At 36.2% G+C, this 26,756-nt stretch overlaps 1 protein-coding gene across 6 annotated transcripts; it reads right to left on the bottom strand.

Moving 5' to 3' along the window:
• Window positions 1-450: 450 nt before the first annotated feature.
• si:ch211-285c6.3 lies at window positions 451-26,478 on the bottom strand. 6 transcript variants are annotated; one of them, XM_073907880.1, is made up of 12 exons: window positions 25,093-26,266; window positions 24,833-24,971; window positions 19,098-19,235; window positions 18,929-18,998; window positions 18,750-18,844; window positions 14,012-14,095; window positions 10,206-10,258; window positions 10,018-10,104; window positions 9,875-9,929; window positions 3,235-3,423; window positions 1,755-2,226; window positions 685-1,393 (listed from the first exon to the last, which is right to left on the bottom strand). In XM_073907880.1, exons 3-12 carry the CDS (start codon window positions 19,221-19,223, stop codon window positions 1,347-1,349), a joined length of 1,278 nt encoding a protein of 425 aa, XP_073763981.1. In that variant the 5' UTR covers window positions 19,224-19,235; window positions 24,833-24,971; window positions 25,093-26,266; the 3' UTR covers window positions 685-1,346. The 6 variants fall into 6 exon arrangements, with proteins under 6 accessions (XP_685228.2, XP_017212428.1, XP_073763979.1 ...); XM_073907881.1 differs by having other exon boundaries at window positions 692-1,393; window positions 24,833-24,961; window positions 25,093-25,133; XM_680136.8 differs by having other exon boundaries at window positions 451-2,226.
• Between the last annotated feature and the right edge of the window lie 278 nt (window positions 26,479-26,756).

The raw sequence follows: 26,756 nt of genomic DNA, 5'->3' as shown, positions 1-26,756 counted from the left end.
TTCAGCAGTCTTTTGCGACAGTTTGTGCCCGTCAAGCAGGCGTTTTGCCCTCAAGGCGTTCAATGGGAAAAAGGGCTGTCGCGTCGTCCATATTTTTTACAGTCATTGGTTTCTACTTACATTTTTAGAGCACTCATGTTCAGATGAAGACCTAGTAAAAGCTTTGTTTTTTAAATTAAAATCTTTTGAACTGATCTTTGTTTAACATTAAGCAGCTACAGTGATGACGTTACATTAAATCACAATAACATTTAAGCAAATTTTTTTTGTTTCATGATAAAATTGTGACTAGTTTGAAAGCCAATTATATATATATATATATATATATATATATATATATATATATATATATATATATATATATATATATATATGTGTGTGTGTGTGTGTGTGTGTGTGTGTGTGTGTGTGTGTGTGAGTGTAAAGGTGAATTTTTCTCTTTTTTTTTTTCTCCAAATAGTTGACAAATTATTGTAAAATTTCCTCTAAAAGTTTTTTTCCGAAAAGCCATTTTAAGGTCAATATCCCCTTAAGCAATATTTCATTTTGTATTGTCTACAGAACAAACCACTGCTATACAATTAATTACTTGTGCTGGCATATCCAGATCTGCTTCAACTTACAGCAAACTGTATTAGAATATTATTTTACTACCACAAGCTATAAAATAAATCCAAGCAAATTAATAATTCATTCAATTTATTTTCTTTATGAGAAAAAAGTTAAAAAGCCTTTATTGACATGGGTATTATATTAAAACGGTGTGTTTTACAAACCTCACTAGAAACATGTCTTTAATTAACAATGTTTAAAGTCATATAAGATAAAAAAAGGTACAATACAGTTCTTTTTCATGGAAAGTAATTCACTGTTTTGCTGTAAGCAGGCTGGAGAGAGATGCTGAAGATCTCGTGAGGACACTCATTCAAGCAATCATCATGAGCTTGACGTTTGTGTGCTTTTTTGAAAATGTAAGATGATTAACTTAAATTGAGCTTTTTGAGATATTTATATCTTCACTTATAAGTTCACATATAGTAGCCTGTGTGTGAATTGTGTCTCCATGAATGAGTAGGCATATCTGGTCTTGGAAATTTTAAAAAATGGCCCTTTTTGTTTTGTGATTTTAGTTTTTGTTATGCATATTAAAAAATGAAAAACAAGCCGTCATTTGATTTCTATTTCCATTTTTTTTTTATTATCTGTTCCTAAAAGAGAAATCCAATGACCAAAATATGCACTGACACTTTATCGAACAACAGCCATTTAAATCAAAATTTAATCAATTAAATCGAACAACAGTGATTTTAAAACTGATCATTTGTTTTCTCTGTTTATGACTGAGTTTACTTCTCATTGTACTTGCTCATTGTTCTCATTGGAAAAATTGCAGCTCAGACCTTCTTGTAGTGTATCCAGAACAGTTTGAAGCTCCTCTGTTGTCTCCCTTATTTTTGATACAAATTTTATGGCCTCTGACTTCAGTTCTTCTTCCTGAGTGTTTGACAGCAACTGGCTTGTTTTTTCACGGTTTTTGTTATTGGTTTGGTTGCTGGCTGATTTAGATTTTTGTTGACTTTCTTTTAAGGCTTTATATTTGCGAATGTTGTGAATTTCTCTAGAGTCAAGAAAAACAAAGAAGACGTCAACAATAATAAAAAGTGCAGATAAAACTCCGGTGGCTGCTTCAGCTGCACGAGCAGCTCTTGCGGCCTGAGCTGCAATTTTTCCAATATTAACGACTTCAATTACACGAATAAGCTCAGCGATTCCTCCCAGTCCTCGTCCAAGTCGAGCTCCAGCACTTGTGCCATTGAGAAATGTCTCCCTGTTTGTGGAAAGCTCCTTCTTTAGAGTTTCCACTGCTATTTTTATGTTTTGGATGCAGCAGCTTGTAGAGTTGATTTTTTCCTGGAACAATGTTATGATCATTTTGATATTTTGCCGGTTTGAACGCTGATTAACCATCTTTGTCACGTTGCTCACACCAGACGCAACACCACCAGCAGTTGCTACACCGATTCCCACTCCTGTCACTATCAGAGATGCTCCGAGTGTGAATGGAGTCAGAGCAAGTCCCACCACAGATAAGATTCCTCCAACCAGTCCTATCACTCCTCCTGACAGACTGCCGACTGTTGTGTTGAAGTGGATCTTCTCTAAATCATCAGCCAGTGTTCTCAGCTCATCTAGACTCTTATTAAGCTCTTCTACAGTTTTTTTGCTCTGGAAAGAAATAAAAACATTAAATGAACATTCAATTCCTAAAAATCAGTGCTAGTGTCTGAGAAAAAATTGACTCATTCAATATATATATATATATATATATATATATATATATATATATATATATATATATATATATTGATTTTGTCTTACATAATCTAAACCAGCAGTTCTTAATCCTGGACCTGCACATTTCATGTTTTTTCTCTAACCGCTACACAGGTTTGTTCCATTTGAGCATTAGTGCTCTGCAAAGTGGACATCCAGTTTAAAAGAAGCACATTCAATTCAAAGTGTGCAAGATGTGACTTCTATGCAAATCTCTTAGTACAAATGAAATTAAAGCTAATTGTATTTGTTTTAACTCGTTTTGTTAGCTGCTACCGTAGTGTTGAGGTAAGAAACTCATCTGTGAGTGTCATTAAAAAAAGAAAATAGTTTGCCCTTGCACTTTCTGTTTGTTTTTGATTAAATTCCCAGATTGCATCTGGCTAAGGTATTGGGCGGGGCTAACATACTTAACCACGCTCCTCCAGCTGTCAATTTTTACATTCTGAACAGAAATGGTGAGCAGGAGGAGTCTGTTCGGTTATAATAACTTTCCACATACCCATCTTTTCTAATTTACTACATCCAATCAGCTCGCAGTAGAAACAAGCCACACCCACTGTTTGCTCATTTAATATTCCATTTCTCTAGAAACTTCGTCACGATATGAAAACAAAAATAAATGGTCACAGCTTCAAATCATGCAGACTTTAAATTGCCCTTCAAACTTCTGCCTCATCTCTGCTGCAAACGGAGGTGTAGTGCAGAATTTATTTTTAAGTGAACTAACATTAAAGTTTAACCGATGTCCAGGGGCCTATGTCGGGAATATGTTGATCTGAGCATGGTTCCTACTTGGTCTATTCTGCTAACAGGCTGGTTATTTAAATCAGCTGTGTTAAACAAGAGAGGCAAGATATACAGAGCAGTGGGTCACTAAACATTAGTAAGCAAACTCACCATTTCTCTAAGGTGTTTGATGATAAAGGGCCTCATTAGGATCTCACTGACAGACGGACGATCTGCTGGATTAACCTGAAGTGTGTCTTTTATCAGCTCTTGCAGATCCTCAGAGAAGTTTGTAGGAAGATGTTCATAGGAGCTCCTGCAAATCTTTTTAATAATCTCATCTGTGTTTCCTGATGAAAACTAAAATGAATGATAATAAACAGTTGTTAGAACTTTAAAATATTGAGTTGTTCAATTCAGAGTTCATCAAACTTTCCACACAGTAAAATATCTTCACGCTGGCTTAAATTTTTTGATGAAAATTTACTGGGATTTTGAAACCCAACATTGGCTCAGATATGATAAACCCAAACATTGGGTTAAAAGTGTAAATTAAATATATTTTATGTATCTTAAATATTATAATGTCCATATTTGTTACAACGACCCAGCACTTTTAGTATCTAGATTGTTTAGAGTATAAACTCACAATTATCACAATTCACCATATTATTATTATTAATTCTCACGTTATTATAAGTTTAATGCTAGCTATATGGTCATCTGAAACCATATGATATCTAGGTTCCATACTATTTTCAAGTATGTGCACCTAATGTGTACTTCCAGTGTATTTAGCTAAGAAAGTACTGGGTAATATAAAGCACAGTAACTTAATTATGGTTAGTTTCAGGGGTAAATGTAGGCATAGTATCTATTTATTTATTTGTTGGTTGGTATTTTGCAGGGAAATGCATTAATTAACAATGCTGCAAATGTGTCAGAGTTAGCCAAAACGCTATTTTTTATCTGTTGTCTCAGAACAGATGGTAAATCTTTCTCCCTAAGAACAATATGGAAATTGTACAAGGAATGACTTTTAAAAGTGAAATGTTCTCTGGTTGCATTTTTTTGTGAATTTACAGCTTTACTGCAAATACTTTGGCATTTTTGACATTGCTAGCAAGAGGACGCATTCTTATGAAACAAATTGTTACATTTTTGACAACTGGATGAAAGATGCAATGTGCTTCATTTAATTAAAAAAGAGGTTCTTGTAGTTCTAAGTAGTCTAATACTAGTGCTTCTTCTTAGTACTAAATTCTAGCACTTTTTCTGAGACATGGGAGCCGTTTAGATTGATTTTTGTTTCTGAGCATGTACATTTTTTTCCAAACTGTCAATAGCCGCATTTCTACTATTGGGCCAGTGCGAGCCAGGGCTTTTAGCAGGCCAGGCCAAGCCAATCGCCCGGGAGGTTGAGCAATGAGGCTGAAATCATGTCGCGTTTCCACTGTCGGGCTAGTAGCTCACAGCGCGTCATGCAAACCCCGCCCCCAGAACATCCCCCGAATCGAACGTCACTCAAACCGCCCACTTCAGCGAGAATCATGCAGATAAAGCACACCATCACATCATCACGAAACCATTAAAATTAGGACAACCAAAACAAACAAATGACAAGTTACTGTACAGCAGTACATTATATGTCTATATGCACATGCCTGTGTGTTTTCATTTATCATATTCATTTACTCGCCGACCCACTGTTGGCATAGAAATCCAGTGGTCTTGCCACTAACTGAGGGACCCAGCGCAGGGAGCGCACACATCCATTATATAAAACCATATATATAAAATTCTCCATTAATAACTCGATATAAAATGTATTTTATAACATCCTCTAGACAGACGCTGTCCAACATTCATCCCAAATGCTCCGGAGAGAACTGAAACATGAATTTTTCCCTATAGGCTTTATGACACTTAATAGGTGATACCCTTTATTTAAAGATGTTGCTTATTATATCTTAAGTAAAGGAAAGTGTTCAGTGTTTCAGCACATAAGAGCAGCACATAATAAAATATAGCCTATATTTCGTTGCGCTCAGCAGCTATGCACTAATAAAAGCTCTTTATGTATTTAAAATTTCCTTTTTTAATTTTTACCAAGTCATATAAAAACATACACACTTGTTTGAGGACACTGAACACATTTTGAACTTGCAGTTTTCCCCTATGCGTCAAAAAAGTGCTGCGCAGCTGCAGACAGAAAAAAAGGTCGCCTAGTTTCTGCGTTCCATCACCCCGAAAATGCTCTGTTTGCATGATTTGATTAATTTCATCGTATCCAAATACTTTATAAATAATTTTTAAAACATTCTCCAGTGTTTATTGTTTTTAGAAAATATATAAAAAATCTTTTTTTTTTCAGAGAAGCTTTTGAAAAATGAAAGCTTAATTTAGCTTTAAAACTGTTGGATATAGTACCTAATTGTTACAGCTATAGCTTTTGTTAGTTTTATATTGGTTTATTTATTTAATGTGATTTTATTATATCTGATATTTGTAATTCTTTAAATTATTTCAATAGGCTATTTTATCTAGATATAACACTATTGTTTTGAGCCTACAAAAGTGGACACGAAATTTTTAAAGTTTAATGTCTTTCTGTTGTGTTCATATAGTGTATTATCTCCAAAATAAATAAAAACAATAAAAAATAAAAGAAAAAAGTTGCTCGCTGCATCAACAGAGCTGTGAAGGGAGCGCTCTTTTTCTCGGTCTCACACACACATACAGGCATCTAACACACCTTTTAAAAAACTCTTGAAAACCTTTGCTGTCTATTGTGTCTTAAATATGGTGTAAAGATTATTATGCGTTATTGAAACATCAAGGAGGATGCAGCAAAGAAAATTCACTTATAAACTAAAACTACTTTATTATTTCATGCAACAGCCTTACATTTAAAAGTTCCACATCTACAGTTCTACAGATATTTTCTTTCCCTTATTTATTTATTTGTTTATGTGTTTGGCACATGTATGATGTACGTGTCCGTTCGGAAAACTGCCCCCGCCTCTCTTTTTACTCCGTCCCGAAGCCCCGACTGGCCCTCTTTGGCTCAAAGTATACTGCGGGCCGAAAAAGGCCGGCCGCTGGCCCCAAGAAAGCCCCAATTTGGCCCCGGAAGTGACAGTGAAATGCGACTGGCCTTGGCTTGTCCTGGCTTGCTTGCTTTACACGCGATAGTGGAAACGCGGCTAATCTAAGCCTTAGTGTTTTTCAATTGCAGATTGAATTTAACTATGTGTATTGTGTAAGTTTCTGGAATTTTTGGTTATAATTTTGATGTACATTGTAAATAGTGTATTTCTATGTTTTAACAAACCAACATTTTATACATAATTGACGCTGTAACTATGCTTTTTAAAAATTGTATTTTTTATGTATTTAGATTTTTATTCTAGTGTGTAATTGCATTGTAATGTACAACGGTAACTGACTAGATATACTAGATAATTTATTTCCTGTACAACTATCCTGCTATTTTTGTAAAGGTGTAATAAACAGATGAAAAAAATCATACATTTGTCTAATTAAACTGTATGAATTCATACAAATTAGCCACTATTTTGACATTACATATGGTTATGTACCTCATAAGATCCTTTGGTCTTATAATGACTATACAATTTTGTGTTTTTTTATTTGTGATATTAGCACAGAATTCCAACAACCCTGATCTAAACCCGAGTGGTGTTTTGTTTTTGGACTTCTGTGCTAATCACAGTTTGTCCATAACGAGCACCATGTTCGAGCATAAGGGTGTCCATCAGTGCACATGGCACCAGGACACCCTAGGGCGGAAGTCAATGATCGACTTTGTGGTTGTATCATCTGATTTCCGACCATATGTCTTGGACATTCGGGTAAAGAGAGGGGCAGAGTTGTCAACTGATCACCACCTGGTAGTGAGTTGGATCTGCTGGCAAGGGGGAAAGCTGGACAGACCTGGTAGGCCCAAGCTTATTGTGAGGGTCCTCTGGGAACATCTTGCTGAACCCCGAGTCAGAGGGATTTTCAAATTCTCACCTCCGGAAGAGCTTTGACCAGATCCCGAAGGAGGCTGGAGACATGGAGACTGAGTTGTCCATGTTCTCCGACTCCATTATTAACGCGGCCGTGAGGAGCTGTGGTTGTAAGGTCTGTGGTGCTTGTCGGGGAGGCGATTCATGAACCCGGGGGTGGACATCGGAAGTAAAGGATGCCGTCTAGCTGAAGAAGGAGTCCTACAGGGCTTGGTTGGCTTGCAGGACTCCCAAGACAGCTGATGGGTATCGACGGGCCAAGCGTGCTGCAGCCCGGGCGGTTGCGGAAGCAAAAACTCTGGCCTGGGAAGAGTTTGGGGAGACCATGGAGGAAGACTATCAGTCTCCTTAACCCCACCAACATGTCTTTCATCGAGGAAGCAGAGACTGGGGATGCAGGGGTCACCCAAGCTGAGGTCACTGAGGTAGTTTGCAAGCTCCGCAGTGGCAAAGCAATGGAGGTGAATGAGATTTACCCTGGATGTAGTGGGGCTGTCGTGGCTGACACGTCTTTACAACATCGCATGGATGTCGGGGACAGTACCTTTGGACTGGGCAACTGGGGTGGTGGTTCCCATTTTTAAGAAGGGGGACCGGAGGGTGTGCTCCAACTATAGGGGGATCTCATTCCTCAGCCTCCCAGGGAAAGTCTATGAAAGGGTACTGGAGAGGAGGATTCGGCCAATGGTTGAACCTAGGATCTGGGAGGAACAATGCGGTTTTCATCCGGGCCGTGGTACACTGGACCAGCTCTATACCCTCACCAGGGTGCTCGAGGGTTCATGGGAGTATGCTCAACCAGTCCACATGTGTTTTGTGGACTTGGAGAAGGCATTCGATTGTGTCCCTCGCAGCATTCTGTGGAGGGTGCTCAGGGAGTATGGGGTCAGAGGCGATCTGTTGAGGGCCGTCTCGTCCTTTTATGAACAGAGTATGGGTCTGGATTGCATTGCTGGCAATAAGTCAGATTTGTTTCCAGTGCATGTTGGACTCCGGCAGGGCTGCTTCTTGTCACCAATTCTGTTCATAACTTTTCTGGACAGAATTTCAAGGCGCAGCCTTGGGCTGGAGGGGGTCCGGTTTGGGGAATACAGGATTTCATCTCTGTTTTTCGCAGATGATGTTGTTCTGTTGGCTTCATCAGACATGAACCTTCAGTATGCACTAGGGCGGTTTGCTGCCGAGTGTGACGCGGCTGGGATGAGAATCAACACCTCCAAGTCCGAGGCCATGGTGCTCCACCGGAAAAAGGTGGTTTGCCATCTCCAGTATCTCGGGGTTTTGTTCATGATTGAGGGAAGGATGGAACGTGAGATTGACAGGCGGATTGGTGCAGCGGCAGCAGTCATGTGGTCGATGTACCAGTTCGTTGTGGTGAAGTAGGCGCTGAGCCGAAAGGCAAAGCTCTCAATTTACCGGTCAATCTACATTCCTACTCTCACCTATGGTCATGAGCTTTGGATCATGACCGAAACGACAAGATCTCGGATACAAGCGGCCAAAATGAGTTTCCTTCTCAGGGTGGCAGGGCGCACTCTTATGGATAGGGTGAGGAGCTCTGACACCCGGGAGGAACTCGGAGTAGAGTCGCTGCTCCTCCACATCGAGAGAAGTCAGCTGAGGTGGCTCAGGCATCTGTTTCGGATGCCTCCTGGACGCCTACCTAGGAAGGTGTTCCAGGCATGTCCCACCGGGAGCCTCGGGGAAGACCCAGGACACGCTGGAGGGACTATAGCCCCTTTCACACAGTGATACTGGTAAATATCCGGAAAATTTCCGGAACTACTTTACCGGTATATAAAAAAAAACGCTGTTCACACAGGCGAGGACGTTACGGAATTTTTCCGGAAAAGAGCATTCACACATCCATCGCAAAGTGCCGGTAAATTCTGACATCATTAACCAGAAATGACCTCTAAACGGCTGCGCTTGTGTTTGTTAACATTTGACTACATTACAAACTCTTCGGATGGATCAGTATTGAATACAACTCTAATGAAAACATAGGGAAACACTTTGATATGTGTGTGTGCTGGCGCTATGGGCGCTCACGGGCACACGCAAAGCTTGAAGGTAAACAAACAACGGATTATCATAAACATTTTATCGATAATTATTTACACAGCATTAAGAAGGAACATAGAAACATTATCTGACTAACATCTAGCAGCTAAAGGTGTCTGGAAAAAATATTCAAAGGCTTTTATTCTCATAAACCGCGCGCACGTGAATGCGTCTGACTGTTGTGATTGGCTAAAGCAGGTGTCTCACGTCAGCCCATTCTAGACGTGGACGCGCTTATTACGGCAATCTTCCTTCTGCGTTCACACAGCGCAGCATTCCGGCAAATTACCGGTAATGTTACAACTTCTCTTTCCGGAAAATAGCCAGAACGAATTTACCGGTATTTTCAAAAAGGGCCTGTTCACACATACAACCTTTCCGCAAAATTGCCGGTAATTTTCCGGAAAGGTCTGTATGTGTGAAAGAGGCTTATGTCTCTCGGCTGGCCTGGGAACACCTCAGGATTACCCCTGAGGAGCTAGAGGATGTGTCTGGGGATAGGGAAGTCTGGGGTTCTCTCCTAAGACTGCTGCCCCCACGACCCGGCCCCGGAAAAGCGGCAGAAGATGAATGAATGAATGTATTTGTGATATGTGGCTAAATACTAAATAGGTATGTGCTACAGCATAAAGCTATAATAGTATTAATTATGATTACTACAACTTAATGTTGTTAAAGCATAAAATAAAAATATATATAAAATTAACTCTTACAGCCTTCTTCAGTGTGCACATCTCACAGATGATACATCCCAGCCTCCAGATCTCACTGCAATAGAAATTGAACAGTATAAAAGTGTTTCAGTGATTGGGAAAAAAAAAAACATCCATTAAACAATGAAGATCAGGTTCATTACCTTTTCTCATAATAAGATGTGTCATGTAAATTCTCAGGTGCAAAATATGCGAGGGATTCAGTTTCTGCTGTCTGTACATCAGTGAACCTGAAAAAGAAGAAAAAAAAACATGACATAGATGTATCAATTGCTCAAGATGGATGATTTTTTTTAAAACTAAAAATAACAGAATCTGTGGATTTCATTACCATTTATCAAACTCTCCCAGACGAATGGTCCCACATGCAGTAAATAATAAGCTCTGCCATAAGAAAACACACATTTGATAAAAAGTATGAATGTAGAGGATTACAATAAATATAATAATATCAGTTAATACCACTTCAACAATTGCCTAGCAACATCTGAAAAAGTTTGGGAAAAACGGTTGAATATGATAAAAAAAAAAAAAAAAAAATATATATATATATATATATATATATATATATATATATATATATATATATATATATATGTATATGTAACCCCACTGGTCCTACGCCACCCAACCCGCTCCGAGCTTCGATCAAACCGACTTCCTTCCGCATGGGAGTCGGTTGCTCTACCAAGAAGGCTAAAAACCATGGCCTCTAGCGTCTGTCGCTAGAGCACCTTTAGAGGTCAGAGGAGTGAGGTTTACCTGCACAGTCCCTGTAATGGCTGGCCTCCATTACATATATACACACACAAATTATATATATAACAGTTCTGCCAGGTTGGCTAATCTGATTGGCTAATAGCTGTGTGATACTCTGCAATGTCAGAACTCATACAGCCTCTTCACTCTTGTGTATTACGCTGCCCACACGTGTGCCAGGCAGAGGACTACAATTTGACAATAATCACAGCTGTTGGACAACACAATGTACTTTTTTCATCAAGAATGTAGTTGTTTTGTAGCACAGTGAAGACAGTGCGTAATAAGACCTTAAAAGAGTCAACGTAAAACATAAATCAGGTAAGTGACATTCTAAGTCAATCTCTCTCTCTCTCTTGTATGTTGCAGTGCTGTATTTATACTATAGTAATAGTAGTGTATTGAGTGTGACATGGGACTCGCATATCAGGAATGTATGTATTTGTGTTGGCCAGTCCTTGTATAACCATAGTTAAAAATAGTTCCTTTTTTAATGTCTAATCATCTTGTTTAATCCCGCCCCTTTTTGCAGCCTCATACGACAGAATTCCGCACACACAAACTCTAGAGTGACAGCAGCTTTATAGTCTTAAAATCACAGCAAAATCAGTTGTTTTGTCATCACTTTAGACATTACGCTAGACTAGAGAATCATTCAAATACTAGCTCTAAAATGATGTTGCTGAAAGAGCAATGACCAATGGGCTCTGCTGTTCTGACACAGAAGTGAATGAATGGCGGAAGAAAGTAGTTTCTAATACAAAATAACGTTTGAGACTCTCCGTGTTTGATTTTCTTTTTTATATACATGATTTTGCCATAGACTGTTGTATAAACACAATATCACTCTCAAAGCAGTATGATGTGGCTGTATGTATATATATATATATATATATATATATATATATATATATATATATATATATATATATATATATATATATATATATATATATATATATATATATTAGGCTTGGGCGGTATTACGGTATTATGGTATACCGCGGGATCTAAAAATAGCAACGGTGTCAGTTTCAATACCGTTATACCGTCAAAAAATATTAAATATCCTTTATTTAATGCCTACAAAAACGTATGTGTGGTTGTCATCACGGGACAGTGTGGAGGAGAGAGGGAAAGGAAGGGGGAGAGGGAGGGGGAGAAGGGGGAGAGGGAGAGGTGACGTGACGAGTCGCGCTTCAAAGTGTCCTGCAGTTTGGCAGTTTCGACTGAACAGAAGGGAGACGTGGTTAATATGAACGAGAGGTCTGCATTAGAGCTGAAGATCTTTGCCCGAACCCGGCGAGACCCGAAAAAAATCCAAATCCCTGCATTAAAATCCATCCCTGCAAAGGTCAATCAAATGATGACTAAGTAGTAAAAAAAGAGAATTTTGACGGCGGTCAAGCCAGTCTCTAGCTCATAAGGAGAAGTTATTCCAGCCGCAGGTATTTCGCGGTCGCTCATACACTGCGTATTACGGTAGAGCCCTAAACCGCAAGCTGACAGGTAAAAAGACGAGGCCTCTCGCTACAGTGAAACTGCTGTCATGGAAAATTAAATGCATGTTCCTGACTGGTAGAAGATGAACAAACAATCCTACCCAAAACTTGCAAAATCAGCCGGATCAGAACTCTGCATCTCGGCCTGTAGCCGCAGGAAAGGGTGTTCAGCTGCTGGACCCCGTGAGCGCAGGGCTGCGCTAAAGCCAGTGGATTTAATAATGTTCCTCCACAAACACACGTAGCCTAATCTTGCTGAGTAAAGGGTTTTTAAATTATAAATGAATATTAATTAAACCATATAATCATAATGTAGACAGAGTATACAGGCTAATGGTGGCATTATTCTTTTAATATTCAGCTTCACCGCCGCCTTAATGCCAGATTGTGAAGAGAAGTGGAGAAACATCTTGCAGAGCCTTTATCTTAATTTCGTTATTGCCAATACCCGTCATCATTTAGAGTTTATTTTAATTTGATTTGTTAAGCAAGATTACTTTTCATTGGTGTGTAGGCTATTTTAAAGGCTAAGTGCATGTACCTAGACCTATAGAGTGCTGAGATGTTACGATGTTGCAGCTGTAGGACTTATTTTATTTCTTTGTTCCAACTTTCAAGGGGCCTATAGTCTATGTTTGTTACGAATAAATAATGTTAAAACATATAAATGACTCATTCTTGAAAAAATGCAATAGAGCTGTGTGCATGAGCACATTTGAATAATGTCAGGCTGTAAACGGGTTCGGGCTTTATAAAGCTGTCAATCAAAATGTACCTGTCGGACTCGGGACCTATCGGGTATAATGTTTATGGCCCGATTACAGCTCTCTGCATTCCCGCTGCTGTTCCGCGGGAGCCGGCCAGATTTCTTACGGTGTGGGAGTAAATTTCTGAATAAATCGCAGGAGAGATGTGTGTGTGTGTGTGTGTGTGTGTGTGTATGTGTAAGAGAGAGAGAGAGAGAGAGAGAGAGAGAGAGAGAGATGCTGTGCGTCGCTTTGCGCTCTCTCTCTCTCTCTCTCTCTCTCTCTCCACGAGCCTAAGGTCGCATATAAGGTATTCAGTTTCTGAATGGTTTAGGCTCAAGCCAACAGTTTGGTGACGCTGTCTGAGCCTTACGTCATATTTTTTTTTATTACGCCGGTAATACCGGATACCGGGGTAAAATATGGAGGCGGTTTGACAGTATCAAAATTTGGATACCGCCCAAGCCTAAAATATATATATATATACATAAAGTTAAAGTCAGAATTATTATCCCCCATTTGAATTGTTTTTTCTTTTTTAAATATTTCTCAAATGATGTTTAACAGAGCAAAGAAATGTTCACAGTATGTCTGATAATATTTTTTTCTTCTGGACAAAGTCTTATTTGTTCTATCTTTGTTAGAATGAAAGCAGATTTAAATTTTTTGAACACAGTTTAAGGACAATATTATTAGCCCCTTTAAGCTTTTTTTTTTTTTTGGATAGTCTACAGAACAAACCATCGTAAGTCAATAACTTGCCTAATTACCCTAAACTGCTTAGTAACCTAACTGCTTAGTATTACCCTAGTGAAGCCTTTAAATGTCACTTTAAGCTGTATAGAAGTGTCTTGAAGAATATCTAGTCTAATATTATTTACTGTCATCATGACAAAGATAAAATAAATCAGTTATTAGAGATGAGTTATTAACACTATTATGATTAGAAACGTGCTAAAAACTCTTCTATCCATTAAACAGAAATTGGGGAAAAAAATAAACAGGAAGGCTAATAATTCTTCAGACTTCAAATGTATAAATTTGTGGTTGAATGTAGAATGATTTATGACCATTTCACTTTAAAAGTAGCATTGAAAGATAATTTGGGTGAAGTTGAGTTTGTTTTGTACTTTGGGCTGCAGGTCTTTGTGTAGAATCTGTTGATCATGCAGGTGTTTTAAAGCCATACAGATCTGCACAGTCCAGTCCAAAATCTAAAAAAAATAGAAAACAAACAGAAAAAGGCATTAAAGAAAGAAGAAGACATTAAAAAACAAAATTTTTTCTAATTCACACGGATAATGGATCATATATTACACCACCTCTTCAGTTAAAAAAATTAAGTATAGTATGATATATTATAGCAAAAATTATTCATACAGTAAAAACAAATTTTCAGGATCTGATAATCTGGAAATACTAAAGTTCAGCTTTGATTAATTTGGTTTACAGCAGAAACTACAGGCTGACATTTAGGACTAGTGGACTGATTTGTTTGTTTCTATGTAGAAATCTGAAGTTGGATTGAAAAAGCAGAAGAAGAAAAAAACAACTGCCTGATTAAGAAATCTTTAAGAATGTGCAAACTTTCACACATTTTTTTTTCATAAATTTACAACAATATATCAGGATCTCTGCTAAATATTTAGTTTAAGAAGATCATTTTAAGTATAGTGATTTTTTCTCTTTTATTTTGTGTGTTATTTATTATTATTGTTTATATTATATTTACCCATTTCCTTTTTGTGTATACAATAAGGGTGACTTAGTTTATGTTAGTTAACGCATTAGTTAACATGAATTAACATTGAAACAACACATCTGTTAATCTTTGTTAATGTTTACTAAATATATTTTACTGTGTTATTTATTACATTAGTTGATTTAGTGGCGAACAACTTAAGTTTTGTTAATATTACTATATTATATTAATAATACTTATATGAATGACATGCAAGTTAAAGACACGGTTTTCACTTTGTTGCTCCGAAATTGGCATGTTGTTCATGATTGAAATCTCTTTACTAAGATTATTTACCATCAACAAAGCATTAGTTGGAATTATAAACCTAATTGTAGTGTACAAAAACTCTTTCAAAACTATATAATGTGTTACTAACATCTGTTCATTATTTGTTCATGTTAACTAACATATCAACTACTGTATTAATTAATATATAAAAAAAACATATATATATATTTTGTTAATTATATATATTAGGGATGTCCCGATCCGGTATTGATATCGGAAATTCGTCCGATATCAGTCTAAAAAATCATATCGGACTGCATTAAAAATCTCCGATATAAGCAGTACGATACGCTTTAAACTCCGTTACAGCTATTCTATCCAGCAGCGTCCGATAGAATAGAATACAACACTGCTTGCTTGCAAAGTCCTTTTAAGATTTAACATGCTCTTCACACTAAGTTATGGTGTATTAAGATAGAAATCTATTGTTATGATAGCACACGCTGACGCGATCAACAACGGCACATCTCTACTGGTTTATTTACTTCACGTCAAGCGATCTTTAAGTTAGATTGTTTTGTATACGCTGTTAAGCAACGCACTGAATGGTGACGGACCGCACACCATGCGAGCCTCATTTAAAACGTTTACGTTACAATTCGGTCATGGCATATCGTGGTTCATCCAGTGTGTGATTTACATGTGTGATCCAATTCAACACCAGCGCTTCCCACATATAAGACTTTACCTCAGCGGCCCGGTTCTGTGTGCGTGAGAAACTCCACAGACTCGGGTGCCCTGCTGCTTTAGACTTCAGAGCCGCGCTGGACATCTGACTTTGGTAGTCGCTTTGAGATGAGCGTGAGGACACGCGAAGAAAAGCCTTTTACTAAACAGACTGACCCAGTTCATTATTTAGGGTGACAATACATCCTCTTTTTCCCGGACATGTCCTCTATTTGAGGCTTAAAATGCATTCAGCCAGGATTTTTAAATTGCCTAACATGTCCCGCATGCTGCCTTCGTTTTCTATAGCTGTCATGTAAAAGGTGTTCAATGCCAAACATTTTTGTTGTTTTAATTGTCTATTAAATAAGAATAAGAAAGAAAGAAAGAAAGAATAAGAAAGAAAGTTACATCATTGTATGTGCTGTGGATAAAAGGTGTGTTTCAATCCATCTACTGCAAATATATTTATGTTAAAGATAATATGTGCAATATATATTATTATTATTATTATTATTATTAATGTTCTTATGATACAAACACAGATTAAATATCTGATCCGATCATGTAAATGTTTGTACTAACCGTACTGCACATTTTTATATTTATTTAACAATAACTTATAACAATAACTCCCTATTTTCGCTCCCCTGTGTGAAAGATATTTTTCAGCTCGAAACTGGATTAAAAATTCATCAAGATGCTGTGTGTGAAATTGAAACGTTAGTCACTCAACCTTTAGCAGTTGGTCAGTTAACATTTTTTTCTTATGTTCCTGCTCTCAGCTGTTTCTACCATTTGCTGACGGTAAAAATAAATAACTGAAGTGACCTTTAATTAGTATTTTGCACTTTAAAAATATTTTTTTTTAATTCAATTAAGATATTTTTCTCGGTCTTAATATTTATTCTTTAATTCTTTTATATATATTCTTATGCAAAAGGTTCACATTTATGCAACCAACAAGTTAATAAATTGGTTGTTTGTTTCCATACTTACTGTTGCTGACTTTTGTTCTCAGTTTGATCTGGCCGTTCATACATTCCACTCAACTAAATAGGTAAAAGTAAAGTATTCATCATTTGTGCTGATATCGGATTTATATCGGTATCGGATCGTACTGAAGGCTACAATATCGGTATCGTATCGGAAGTAAAAATGTTGTATCGTAACATCCCTAATATATATATATATATATGTGTGTGTGTGTGTGTGTGTGTGTGTGTGTGTGTGTGTGTGTGTCAGTGTGTGTGCATAAACAATAAATAAACACAAATTAATTAATCTGTTAATGTAAAGAGATTTATTAGAATATGAGTAAGGGAATATTAACAAATAGTATATAATGTTGAATGAAGTCTGTTCACCATTAAACCATGTATTAATATAGACAATAAATCATGTTTAGTTAACATTAACAAAGATTAGGTAATGCTAATCAGATGTGTTGTTTAAATGTTGCTTTTTGAATGTTTCTGTTTTACACATTATCTCAAGCAACAAGCCATCTCTGACATTTTTTATTCACTAACTTTACATTCATGCCCCCGCCACAAACTATCAGCTACTGAAAGAGTATGTGCTGTAAGGACTGGTGGAAGAAAGTGGATTTAATTAGGGATGTTTTCATACACTGTTTTTTTTTCCCCTATACTAATTGCGATACCTGAGCTCTGGTTATCGACTGATAGCGAATAGCGATACCGGAGTGTGTATCTGTAAAAACAGTTGCATATATTACAATTAGCCCTTTATAAATTAACATAATTAATTTACGGTGTGCTTCAGGCCTATCCATTTATAAAACATGAACAAATACATAAAATTACCTAGAGTATTATCATTATTACTATAAGACATTCTTATAAGCAGACATTTAACAGTAACATTATTTACTGCACTTTACCAAAACAAGTTCAGCCACAAATCAAACTGAAAAATAATCTATTTAAGCTTTACAGTATAACTAAAAACAGTGCAAAAAATTTAAATAATACCACACAAATTGATATAAAATGTAGAAAAATCCTCTTTGAAACTTAAACTTCAGAAATATTTTCAAATAAAAGGCAGTTTTCACTATAATTACTAAATACAAGTGGGAAAGCAAAAGACTGAAGCAGTGTACTGACACTGTGCCACTTTACCCGATAGATTCAAATGACTGAAGAGTCAATTGACACAGACAAGATTAATTAAATATTACCTTTAACAAATATAGTGAGACGCCATACAGTGGTAAGTCCTTGATAAACTTTCCAAAATGCACTGCTCTCTGGAGCTTAGAAGAGCGCATGACCGTGTGTGGCTGGCTGTGTGTGGCTGGCTGTGTGTGTGTGTGTGTTTGTGTGCTATCACGTGATGTGTGTTTTTTAGCGGATGGAGGGCTGTTCAGAAATGCTAGGTAATGGACGATGGCATTGTCTATCGGCCCAGCCCTAGAACATACTCAATAGCTACATTTCTATCCACCAATTTTAATGCTCATTTTGTATATGCACATAAAACCAGTTGATGGAAACTTTCCCATTTTCCATAAATTTAGAAAATACACATAAAATCCACATGCACATAACTGAGTAACGCATCAAATTCTGTTTTTACTGTTGATATTTGGCGCCAGTTATTCAGGAAATGTCGATTTTGTTTGCTTTGACAGGTTGGACGGAAACACTGCTTCATTCGCACGTCTTTTATGCAATTTTCTAGTTTGCGCATAAATTAAATTCACATTTTTGGATGGAAACATGGCTACTGTCATATCCGAGGTAAACTACCTAAATGTTGTTTAACTGAGAGCAGATTTTCTGAACACATTTCTGCATGTGATAGTTTTAACAACTCATCTCTAATAACTGATTTATTTTATCTTTGCCATGATGACAGTAAATAATATTAGACTAAATATTCTTCTAGATACTAGTATTCAACTTAAAGTGTCATTTAAAGGCTTAACTAGGTTAATTAGGCAAGTCATTGGACAATTGAAAAAAAAAACACATTTCTTAATTGTCTTAACTGTGTTGAAAATATATCATTTATTTTAATATTTGTTTTCTATCTTTAATGTTTTGGATATTCTTCCATGTCATAGTTCCTCCTTAAGCACTGCACTGGTTGATTAAATGTAAACTACCATTAAATATATTTACATTTTGAACATGCTTTACCTCTTTCTCAGAAAATTGGCCTGTTGCTTGTTTGATTTTCTCAGCAAGATCTCCACCCTCACAGTGATCCAATACAAGATACAGATCATCACCATCTGAAGGAGATTCATGCATTACTTTGTCAAGTCATTAAAGTAATGCAAATGTCTGTAGCTAACTTTAATTTATTAATAGAGTACCTCTGATGATCTCCTTGTGATGGACGATGTGTGGATGATCGAGATGCAGCAGAAAGTTCACATCCTTTTCCTGAACACAGACCGACATGCATCACAGTTAATCTTAAACTTAAGTAAGTTCAGGTAACTTAAGTACACTTCATATTTAGTTTGTAAGTTCATCTCTCACCTGTCTAGTGCTGAGCTTTTTAACCACAAACTGATCCCCTTTTTCATTTTTCACCAGGATCTTCTTCTCATCGTTACTCTTTACTAATGTGTAGCCGGGGTATTTGTTTGACTGTTTGTTGCCCATGTCTGAGTACTCCTGTCAGGTACAATTAGATAGATGTGTGTTAATGCATGTGTGTTCTACAGGTGTCATTTTCATCTTCCGTGCCATGTTGTTTAAATAACAAATGCATTTCAGGCAAGTTTTGATGCATTTATTGACACATTTGTATTTGGCGGTATGGTTTATAATGGGGGTTCTCTCTTCATGGTTATTGATACTTTTAGCCAGAACCAGGACGTAGATGCACTGGAGCACTGTTTTTCCACATGTCAGTGTTAAGGTATAGGATGTGGATGCACTGGAGCACTGTTTTTCCACATGTCAGTATTCATGAATAGATTACACCAAAATGAACACAAGTAATCTTGACAAACTATACATCAGTCTAAAGCAACAACCCTCAAGCCATTGCAGCTAGTTGTTTTTCAATGGGAATCTTATTAAGGAAGTATTTGATAAATTTGTCTAAATTGTACAGAAAATGCTTATTAGACATGGAGTGAATATTATCGTAATAACACACACACATGCATTCATTGCTGTACATCACAGTTTATTTTGAAAGGTAAGAGTCCACAGAACAACATCCCATAAAGCAAATTTAGTCCACCGACACAATAGATTTGAATTATGGATGGTTATTCCTTTGTTTTTGTCACCGTTTGAAAACTCAAGAGTATTTTAACCCTGAAATGAGAGAAACTCTGGGTTTTCAGTTTCAAAATGGCTGGTTTGTTAAACTGGAGTAAGCAGGGTAAGTCAAGCCTGTTCCTGAAAGAGAGGTAACTTAAACTCTGAGTCAGTTACCGTGGTTACTTACTCTGTGAACCTAACCTGGTCAGGAGCAGGTTTTATTATCTAAACTCAGACTTCTCCCCTTTTTTTTAAAAAAATGAAGCTGTATTTCTTGCCTTAGCCGTACGTTTCCACCCATTGGCACATCTGCTTTGCAGTGTTAACTTTTGACCCTGGATGAAATTATAAATATTCATATGAAACTGAAAGGACCATAATTATTTCAGACGTATTGCTTATTTCAACTCCACACAAAACTCAGATAGATGAAGATCGGTGTGTTTATCTCTGAAAATCAGTTTGTTCAGTTAGTGGTGTTAGAGATGAAAGAAAACTATTTGCTCTATTTTCTCTTAAATTCTTACATCAGTTGCTGTAATTTTGTCTCTTTAGCAGTGAGCTAATGATAAAATAACCCTTTAAGTCTGTGGTCACTTTTAAATTTATGTAAAAAATATATTAATTTCAAGATATGCAAGATTGTCAGCCTAATTTATTCTAAATCAGCTACAGGGGTGAAAAACTATGTTGCTAAAACGCTTGTTAAATGTGACGGCACATGAAGCGGCTTCCAGGTCCAAGCACTCTGGAAGCACAGACTGTATGGGGAGACTCAACAAATGGTAATAATAAACATTTACAGAGTGCTGTAATGCTTTCAAAAACCCCGATAGCAATATATATAACCATGCATCTGATGGCCAGAAAGTGATTTATTATTTATATATTTTTTAAATATTGGTGTCTGAGATGCAGCAAGTCCAGAGACCGAGTATAATTTTAATACGATTAAGACAATACTCTGATCAAGAGTCGACCATGTAAACAGCCATTTTTAAATAATCCGATTAAAGTCATAATCAAACTAAACAGAAATAGAATTAAGACATGTGGAGTATGCATTATTGAAGTGCAGTACAGACATATAAACACCTTAATCAAACTTTTACCATCATGTAGGATTTTCGCCGCATTTGGCAACAGGATAGTCTATACCAGGGATAGGCAAACTTGATCCTCGAGGGCCGGTGTCCCTGCAGAGTTTTGCTCCAACACTAATACCCTTAACAGTCTCGCTGGCACAGCTCGTAAAGCGCATGTCAACATGTTTTGACACGTTTGAGCATGAAATCCAGCGTCTAAAGAATTCTTTCCTCTTTTTTCCCCGCTACATATCAGATTTTGACCACTATTTATCACGAGAAAGACAAGTAGTAATCATTAATAAGTCTGTGCATCATATTTTATTTGCACATTTATTGAATGGAAATGTTTCTGATTCACGAATGCAAATTCATCTTCAGATAGTGTCTTTATAGCAATGTGTGTGCGGTAGATCGCTCAGATCACATTGGGAAAACAGGCGACCGCTGCAAATTGTGCTTTAATGTTTAGCTGGTCAACTGTATGGTACGGAAACCTTATATACCTGCTGGATGAACCTGTCTCATGCACCTGCCATTGCAAGGCTCAGACACTTTGTAGAGAGGAATTTAACACAACTGCCTATAGGAGTCGCCAATGGAAATAAAACAGACACGCACAAAAAATGTGCGTACGCCAGCCATGAAGCTGGCGTGGAGCTGCGCACATTCCCACGTTCAGTTCATCGTTAGTAAATCCAAACGTGAGCGATTCTGAGCGTGAAACCTGGCGTACGCAAAGTTTTTGTGTGTACGCAACGTTGATACATGAGGCCCCTGGTCTATACACACACGCCAGATTGATGCTATTCTCTGCATCTACTGAGTCGGTGAAGGACCACAGACACCTGCATCATGAAATGCAGAAGGTTTTACCCCATACGGTGTGCGTATTAAATTCCCTTAAAACTACACTCTTCCAGCAGTTCATACTCGCATCCAATATCTCGTTTGTTTGCTTTTTTTTTTTGTATCAAATCGATCATTAAAATGAACAAACTATGCATAAAAAATATGTGTGACATAAATGACACGATTGCAGTTTAAATATTTAACTTGTCCATGTAAAATGAAATTGAACTTAAAAGTTTGCCTTTGCCTTTACAACTCATCAAAGTCTGCTTATATGAAGCAGGGATGATATAATACATAAATAAATTCATATAACTGTATACATTTTTATTTAAATATTAAGAACTTTTAATTATTTAAGATGCTGATTACCGTTAAACGCGTCAGTACAGGTTTGTGAAAAGGGTCCATTACCCCAAATACTTCTTTAGGTAATGGAATTTGTTGGTTGTGTTGCCAGACTTGGTTTTCCCAAACCATTGACATACTTTTTTCTTCTTCCGTCAAATAAACATAGTAAACATAGCAGGGCTACTAACTTGAATCAATCGCTCCATGGAAAATACATATTTATAATACTCCACTGTAATTCTTATATCACAAACCTCTATCAACATTTTTAATACAAGTCATTATTTTAAAAATTATGACTTGAGAATCTGATTTTACGTCAGCGCTGCACTTCATTTTCTCCGTTTCACTCGCAGTTAGTTCAGGTGAGTGAGTGATTTGAATTAGCTGAGCTCCTCAGTTTAATGAATAGTATCAAACTGGCACAGAAATATCCGTATAGAAATATCGTTGCTAAATGGCTCGTCAAATGTAGGTCTTTTAATAAAGAAGCTAGAAACAGACACGCATGCTGTGGATACGGTGATGAGAGACAACAAATCGCATATATGTTGACTTTTTAAAAATATTCTATAAGCTAGTTTTATTAGCATCTATTTTATATAAATAAGTTTACAAAAATGTAGCCAATGTATATCACAGATTTTTCTGATGCAACAACTGCAGTGGAGCATAATTAATTCCTCATTTTCTGTGAAGCAAACATTGCACAGTTGTGAAGCGAATGGGGATGCACAATAATACAATTTATACATTTTTGTCGGAAAAAAATATTTTTGGAATGAATTTCGTTTGATACAATTTGGTACATCACATTAAAATTTTATCTTATTTTAATGTATTTTTTTGTGAATCAGTTATCTAGAAAATAAATAAAGAAGAACAAAAATTTGAGGTGAGGTCAAGTACTCCAGGGTCCGCAGCCAAAACACAAAATGGTTAATTTAACACAATTATAAACAAAAAAGAAATATTCAGTTTCAAATAATGTATATTTTTTCCTCTAAAATAAAATAACAGCCTATATTAAACTGTTTTTATGGTAGTTAAAAGTTTGCATTATCAATGATTGATCTTATCTATGTGCAACCCACCCATAATTAAACATCATTGTAGCCTTTTTGATTTCCTGATTTTGTATTAACGACTGCACAAGCGGATATAACCGAGATCTATTAATAGTTGGGAGCACCGGCAGATATAACCAAGATCCGTGCATAACAGGGTTTAATGCATCCCAAATATCAAAAGAGTGACGACATCTGGTAATGTGAATACACTTGATCATTATTTTAATAAGTAAAGTGTGTGTCACAGCACAAAGCATAACTTATTCTTTAAATGTCCACGATTAAACGGTCATTGATAAGGTCCATCGATTGAAAAGGTTACCGACAATCAATTGATCGTCGAGTAAATGTTAATATGCCTTATATATGGGCCTATGTATGTGTTTATATATTTGCGGTTAAACAACATACTGCTTGATTTCTTCCTCATCATGGCAATAACAAACAATCAGTTACCGTCACAGCCATAGCTGTCGCATATTGCTCTATGTGATTGACCTAATCAATACTGAGTAAAAATGTCTGGAGCTTATCATCATTATCTAAATACATTTTATTGCAATTCAATATGATATAATTTATTAGCTCAGCCCTACCTCAAATTACTGCTCACATCAAATTAAAGACACTGACACTGAAACAACCACTGGCTGATGATGTTAAACTCTCATAACACTAGCTAAAAAAAATCAATAGTTAAAAATTAAACACTCTATTTTGTATTTGTAAATAGCTCTATTTGTAAACTGTTGTTACATTAAAAATCTTGTTAAATCAAGATTTATTCTGAAAATACTGTCAATTTTCTGCCAGGTTCATTTATTTTCATTTCTTTCTGTGATTTATTCCCTTTTTAATAATTTAACACTGCCCAATCACAAACTAACTCAGTCAACTATTTAAATAAACCATTATGTATAATTTTAAAATAGGCATTTTTATAAAAACTGATTTCTTAATACACAATGCCATAAAAATAATGGACATATATTATTATTGTCGTCAGGTTTCTGCCTCAGCAGACCAGTCAGGCAGCTCTGGAGACGCGTCAGTAGTATCTGAGACAATAACAGATTCTTTGGCCATTAGCAACAGTGAGCGTCAAATAAAAGTCTGATAATCCACATTTTTATATTGCAAACTTCTGTTGAGCTTTCATGTTTATATGTATACTCTTCTTTATGTAAAGGCTTAGGAGATCTGTGTTCAGCATAATGCAGATACAGTCATATGACACACTACAATAAATCACATCAAAGCAACACACACAAACACATCACACTCAAACTGTTGCTGCTTGTTCAAGCTAATTATAATAAATGAGCTGAAAAACAGTTCTTGAGTTTTTTTTTTTTAGGGACAACTAAATTGTTTTTGTTCAGTCAACTTAAAATTGTTCACTATTAAGTTAACTTGATTAATTTGTGTTGAGATGAGATGAGGGGATTGTGTGGAATGCAGCATTTTTACAGTGTAGATTAAAAACACTGTAAATGTAGATTTGAAATGTAGTAAATGTGTTTATTTATTGAGTTTGGTTTCAGTTTCACTTACGCTGGCTTATTCAGATACAAATTACTACAACTTGCTGTAAACTGCACACATGTACATCAGATGTATCTTATTATCATGGACCCACCTTTCAGTCTTGATCGAGGGTCTTGATAGTTTTACATCTTAGTGAATGATGTGATGAAACTTGAAGTCCTGCATACCATATAATCCATGCACGGAAACTGAGAAGCGATGAGTTTTACAGCGACACAACCTAAATCAAACTTAGCATGAGCAGAAACAGACGATTTGATTCAGTTTTAAAATATTTGCAGACCTCCAAATAAAAGATAAAGAGCTACAACTCATTTAAAACAAGCCGACAGCTCACTTTCAGAAACTTACTGTATTCCTCCTCCTTGTTCCGTCTGTCTTTGTCCTTCTCCAGAACAGGTTAGACAGGAATTGCTGTATGCAAGGTGTGTCTATGTGACAAAGATGTGTACTTGACACACACTAAACTATTCACGCATATCTACAGTGTGCAAAACTACAAGCACATTTTGCTTTAAACATTGCATTTTTGCAAACTCTAAAAACAGTTCTGTACATTGATTACATTGATAATCTTACTGATTACTGATACAGACTGTTAATTTTATCACAGTTGATCCCTTACTGTTTTTCCAAATGCTTACAGCTGATTTAACTATAGCTCATCTCATCGTGTCTGGTTTCCTTTCACAACTGCCTGTTTATGCTGTCTACATATTTGATAGAACATTTTATGTAATCTACGTTGACTTTTATTTAGGCTGAGTGAGAGTGTAAGACAGAGCTGAAAAGCATGTCAGGGCTCGAAATGAACTCTTTTACTTGGTCGCACTTAAAAAAATGTAGGAGCACCAACCAAAAATGAGTGAGCACCACTGCAAATTGTATAATAACATATTTATTGTATATGAAAACAACAATCAGGACTAACACAAATCAGAAACAACTATCTAAGTAAGGCTGTGATGACTTATTGATATTTGTGCAATAATTGCAAAATCAATGTCTAATAGTTTTAAAATATCAATAGTGACGATGACAATAATACTAACAATGAATTACATTTCTCTTTGTCATGCTGCTCTGAATGTGCTTGAATGGGAGTTATCTTTATAAAGTCCTGCTGTTACTTTATGAAAAATAAATCTATGGTTTGCCTCAAACAAAAATAAAACATTGCAGTAAGAAATGTCTGTTTTGCATACACATCAATTTAATAGGTGGATAACTGTTATGATATAAAATTGCTGTATTAAAATTGTGAATATTTGATTCCTGCACTCCTGTAGATGTCTTGTAATTGGAAGAGTGAGAAATTTGTGTTTCACTATCATGAAATTTCATAGAGACAAAGAGTTAAACAAAACAAAAACAAAAACAAATAGCGTGATCGTTATTTATTCTAGTCTAAAAATAGCCTTGTTTAATTAACCATGGCCAGTATTATTGGCACAATATTCTTCACACAAGTTTTTTTTGTTGTTATTGTGAGACAAGTCTGTTCAGTTATATACATCAGTTGGACAGTTAATTAAAAGTGTCTTTGCATTTTAATACATACTTCTTACGGTTACTGGTAGTAGTAGTAGTAGTATTAGTACTACTATTTGTAGTAATTTTGTTAATGACTGTTTCATTGAGTTAACTTTTCACAAAAATAAGAGTGAAATCCAGTTATCAAATAAAAAGCAGTGTGCTGTCAGTAGGCAGTTCTCAGTAAACAACCCTCAGGTTGATTCAGCCCTGCAATAAAAAATGTAAAAAATTATTTATTCTGCTGAACACAAAGAATGATATACTGGAGGATGTTCATAATATCTGATCACCCATTTACTGCCATAGTTTAAAAAAAAGCAGTGAACTGGTGGTGTGATCTGGTTGTTTACATTCTTCCAAATATCTTCTTTTGTGTTTAGCATTCAGCAGGTCAATATACAATGTTGACTTGAAACCAAAGTAGCTCATACATGCAAAAAATAAAACCTGAATCCGTTCACAAATTAAATTGTGTTATA

The sequence above is a fragment of the Danio rerio genome, chromosome 7 (genome assembly GCF_049306965.1).
Source record: "Danio rerio strain Tuebingen ecotype United States chromosome 7, GRCz12tu, whole genome shotgun sequence".
NCBI lineage: Eukaryota > Metazoa > Chordata > Actinopteri > Cypriniformes > Danionidae > Danio > Danio rerio.
This window is presented reverse-complemented; position numbering and strand designations above follow the sequence as displayed.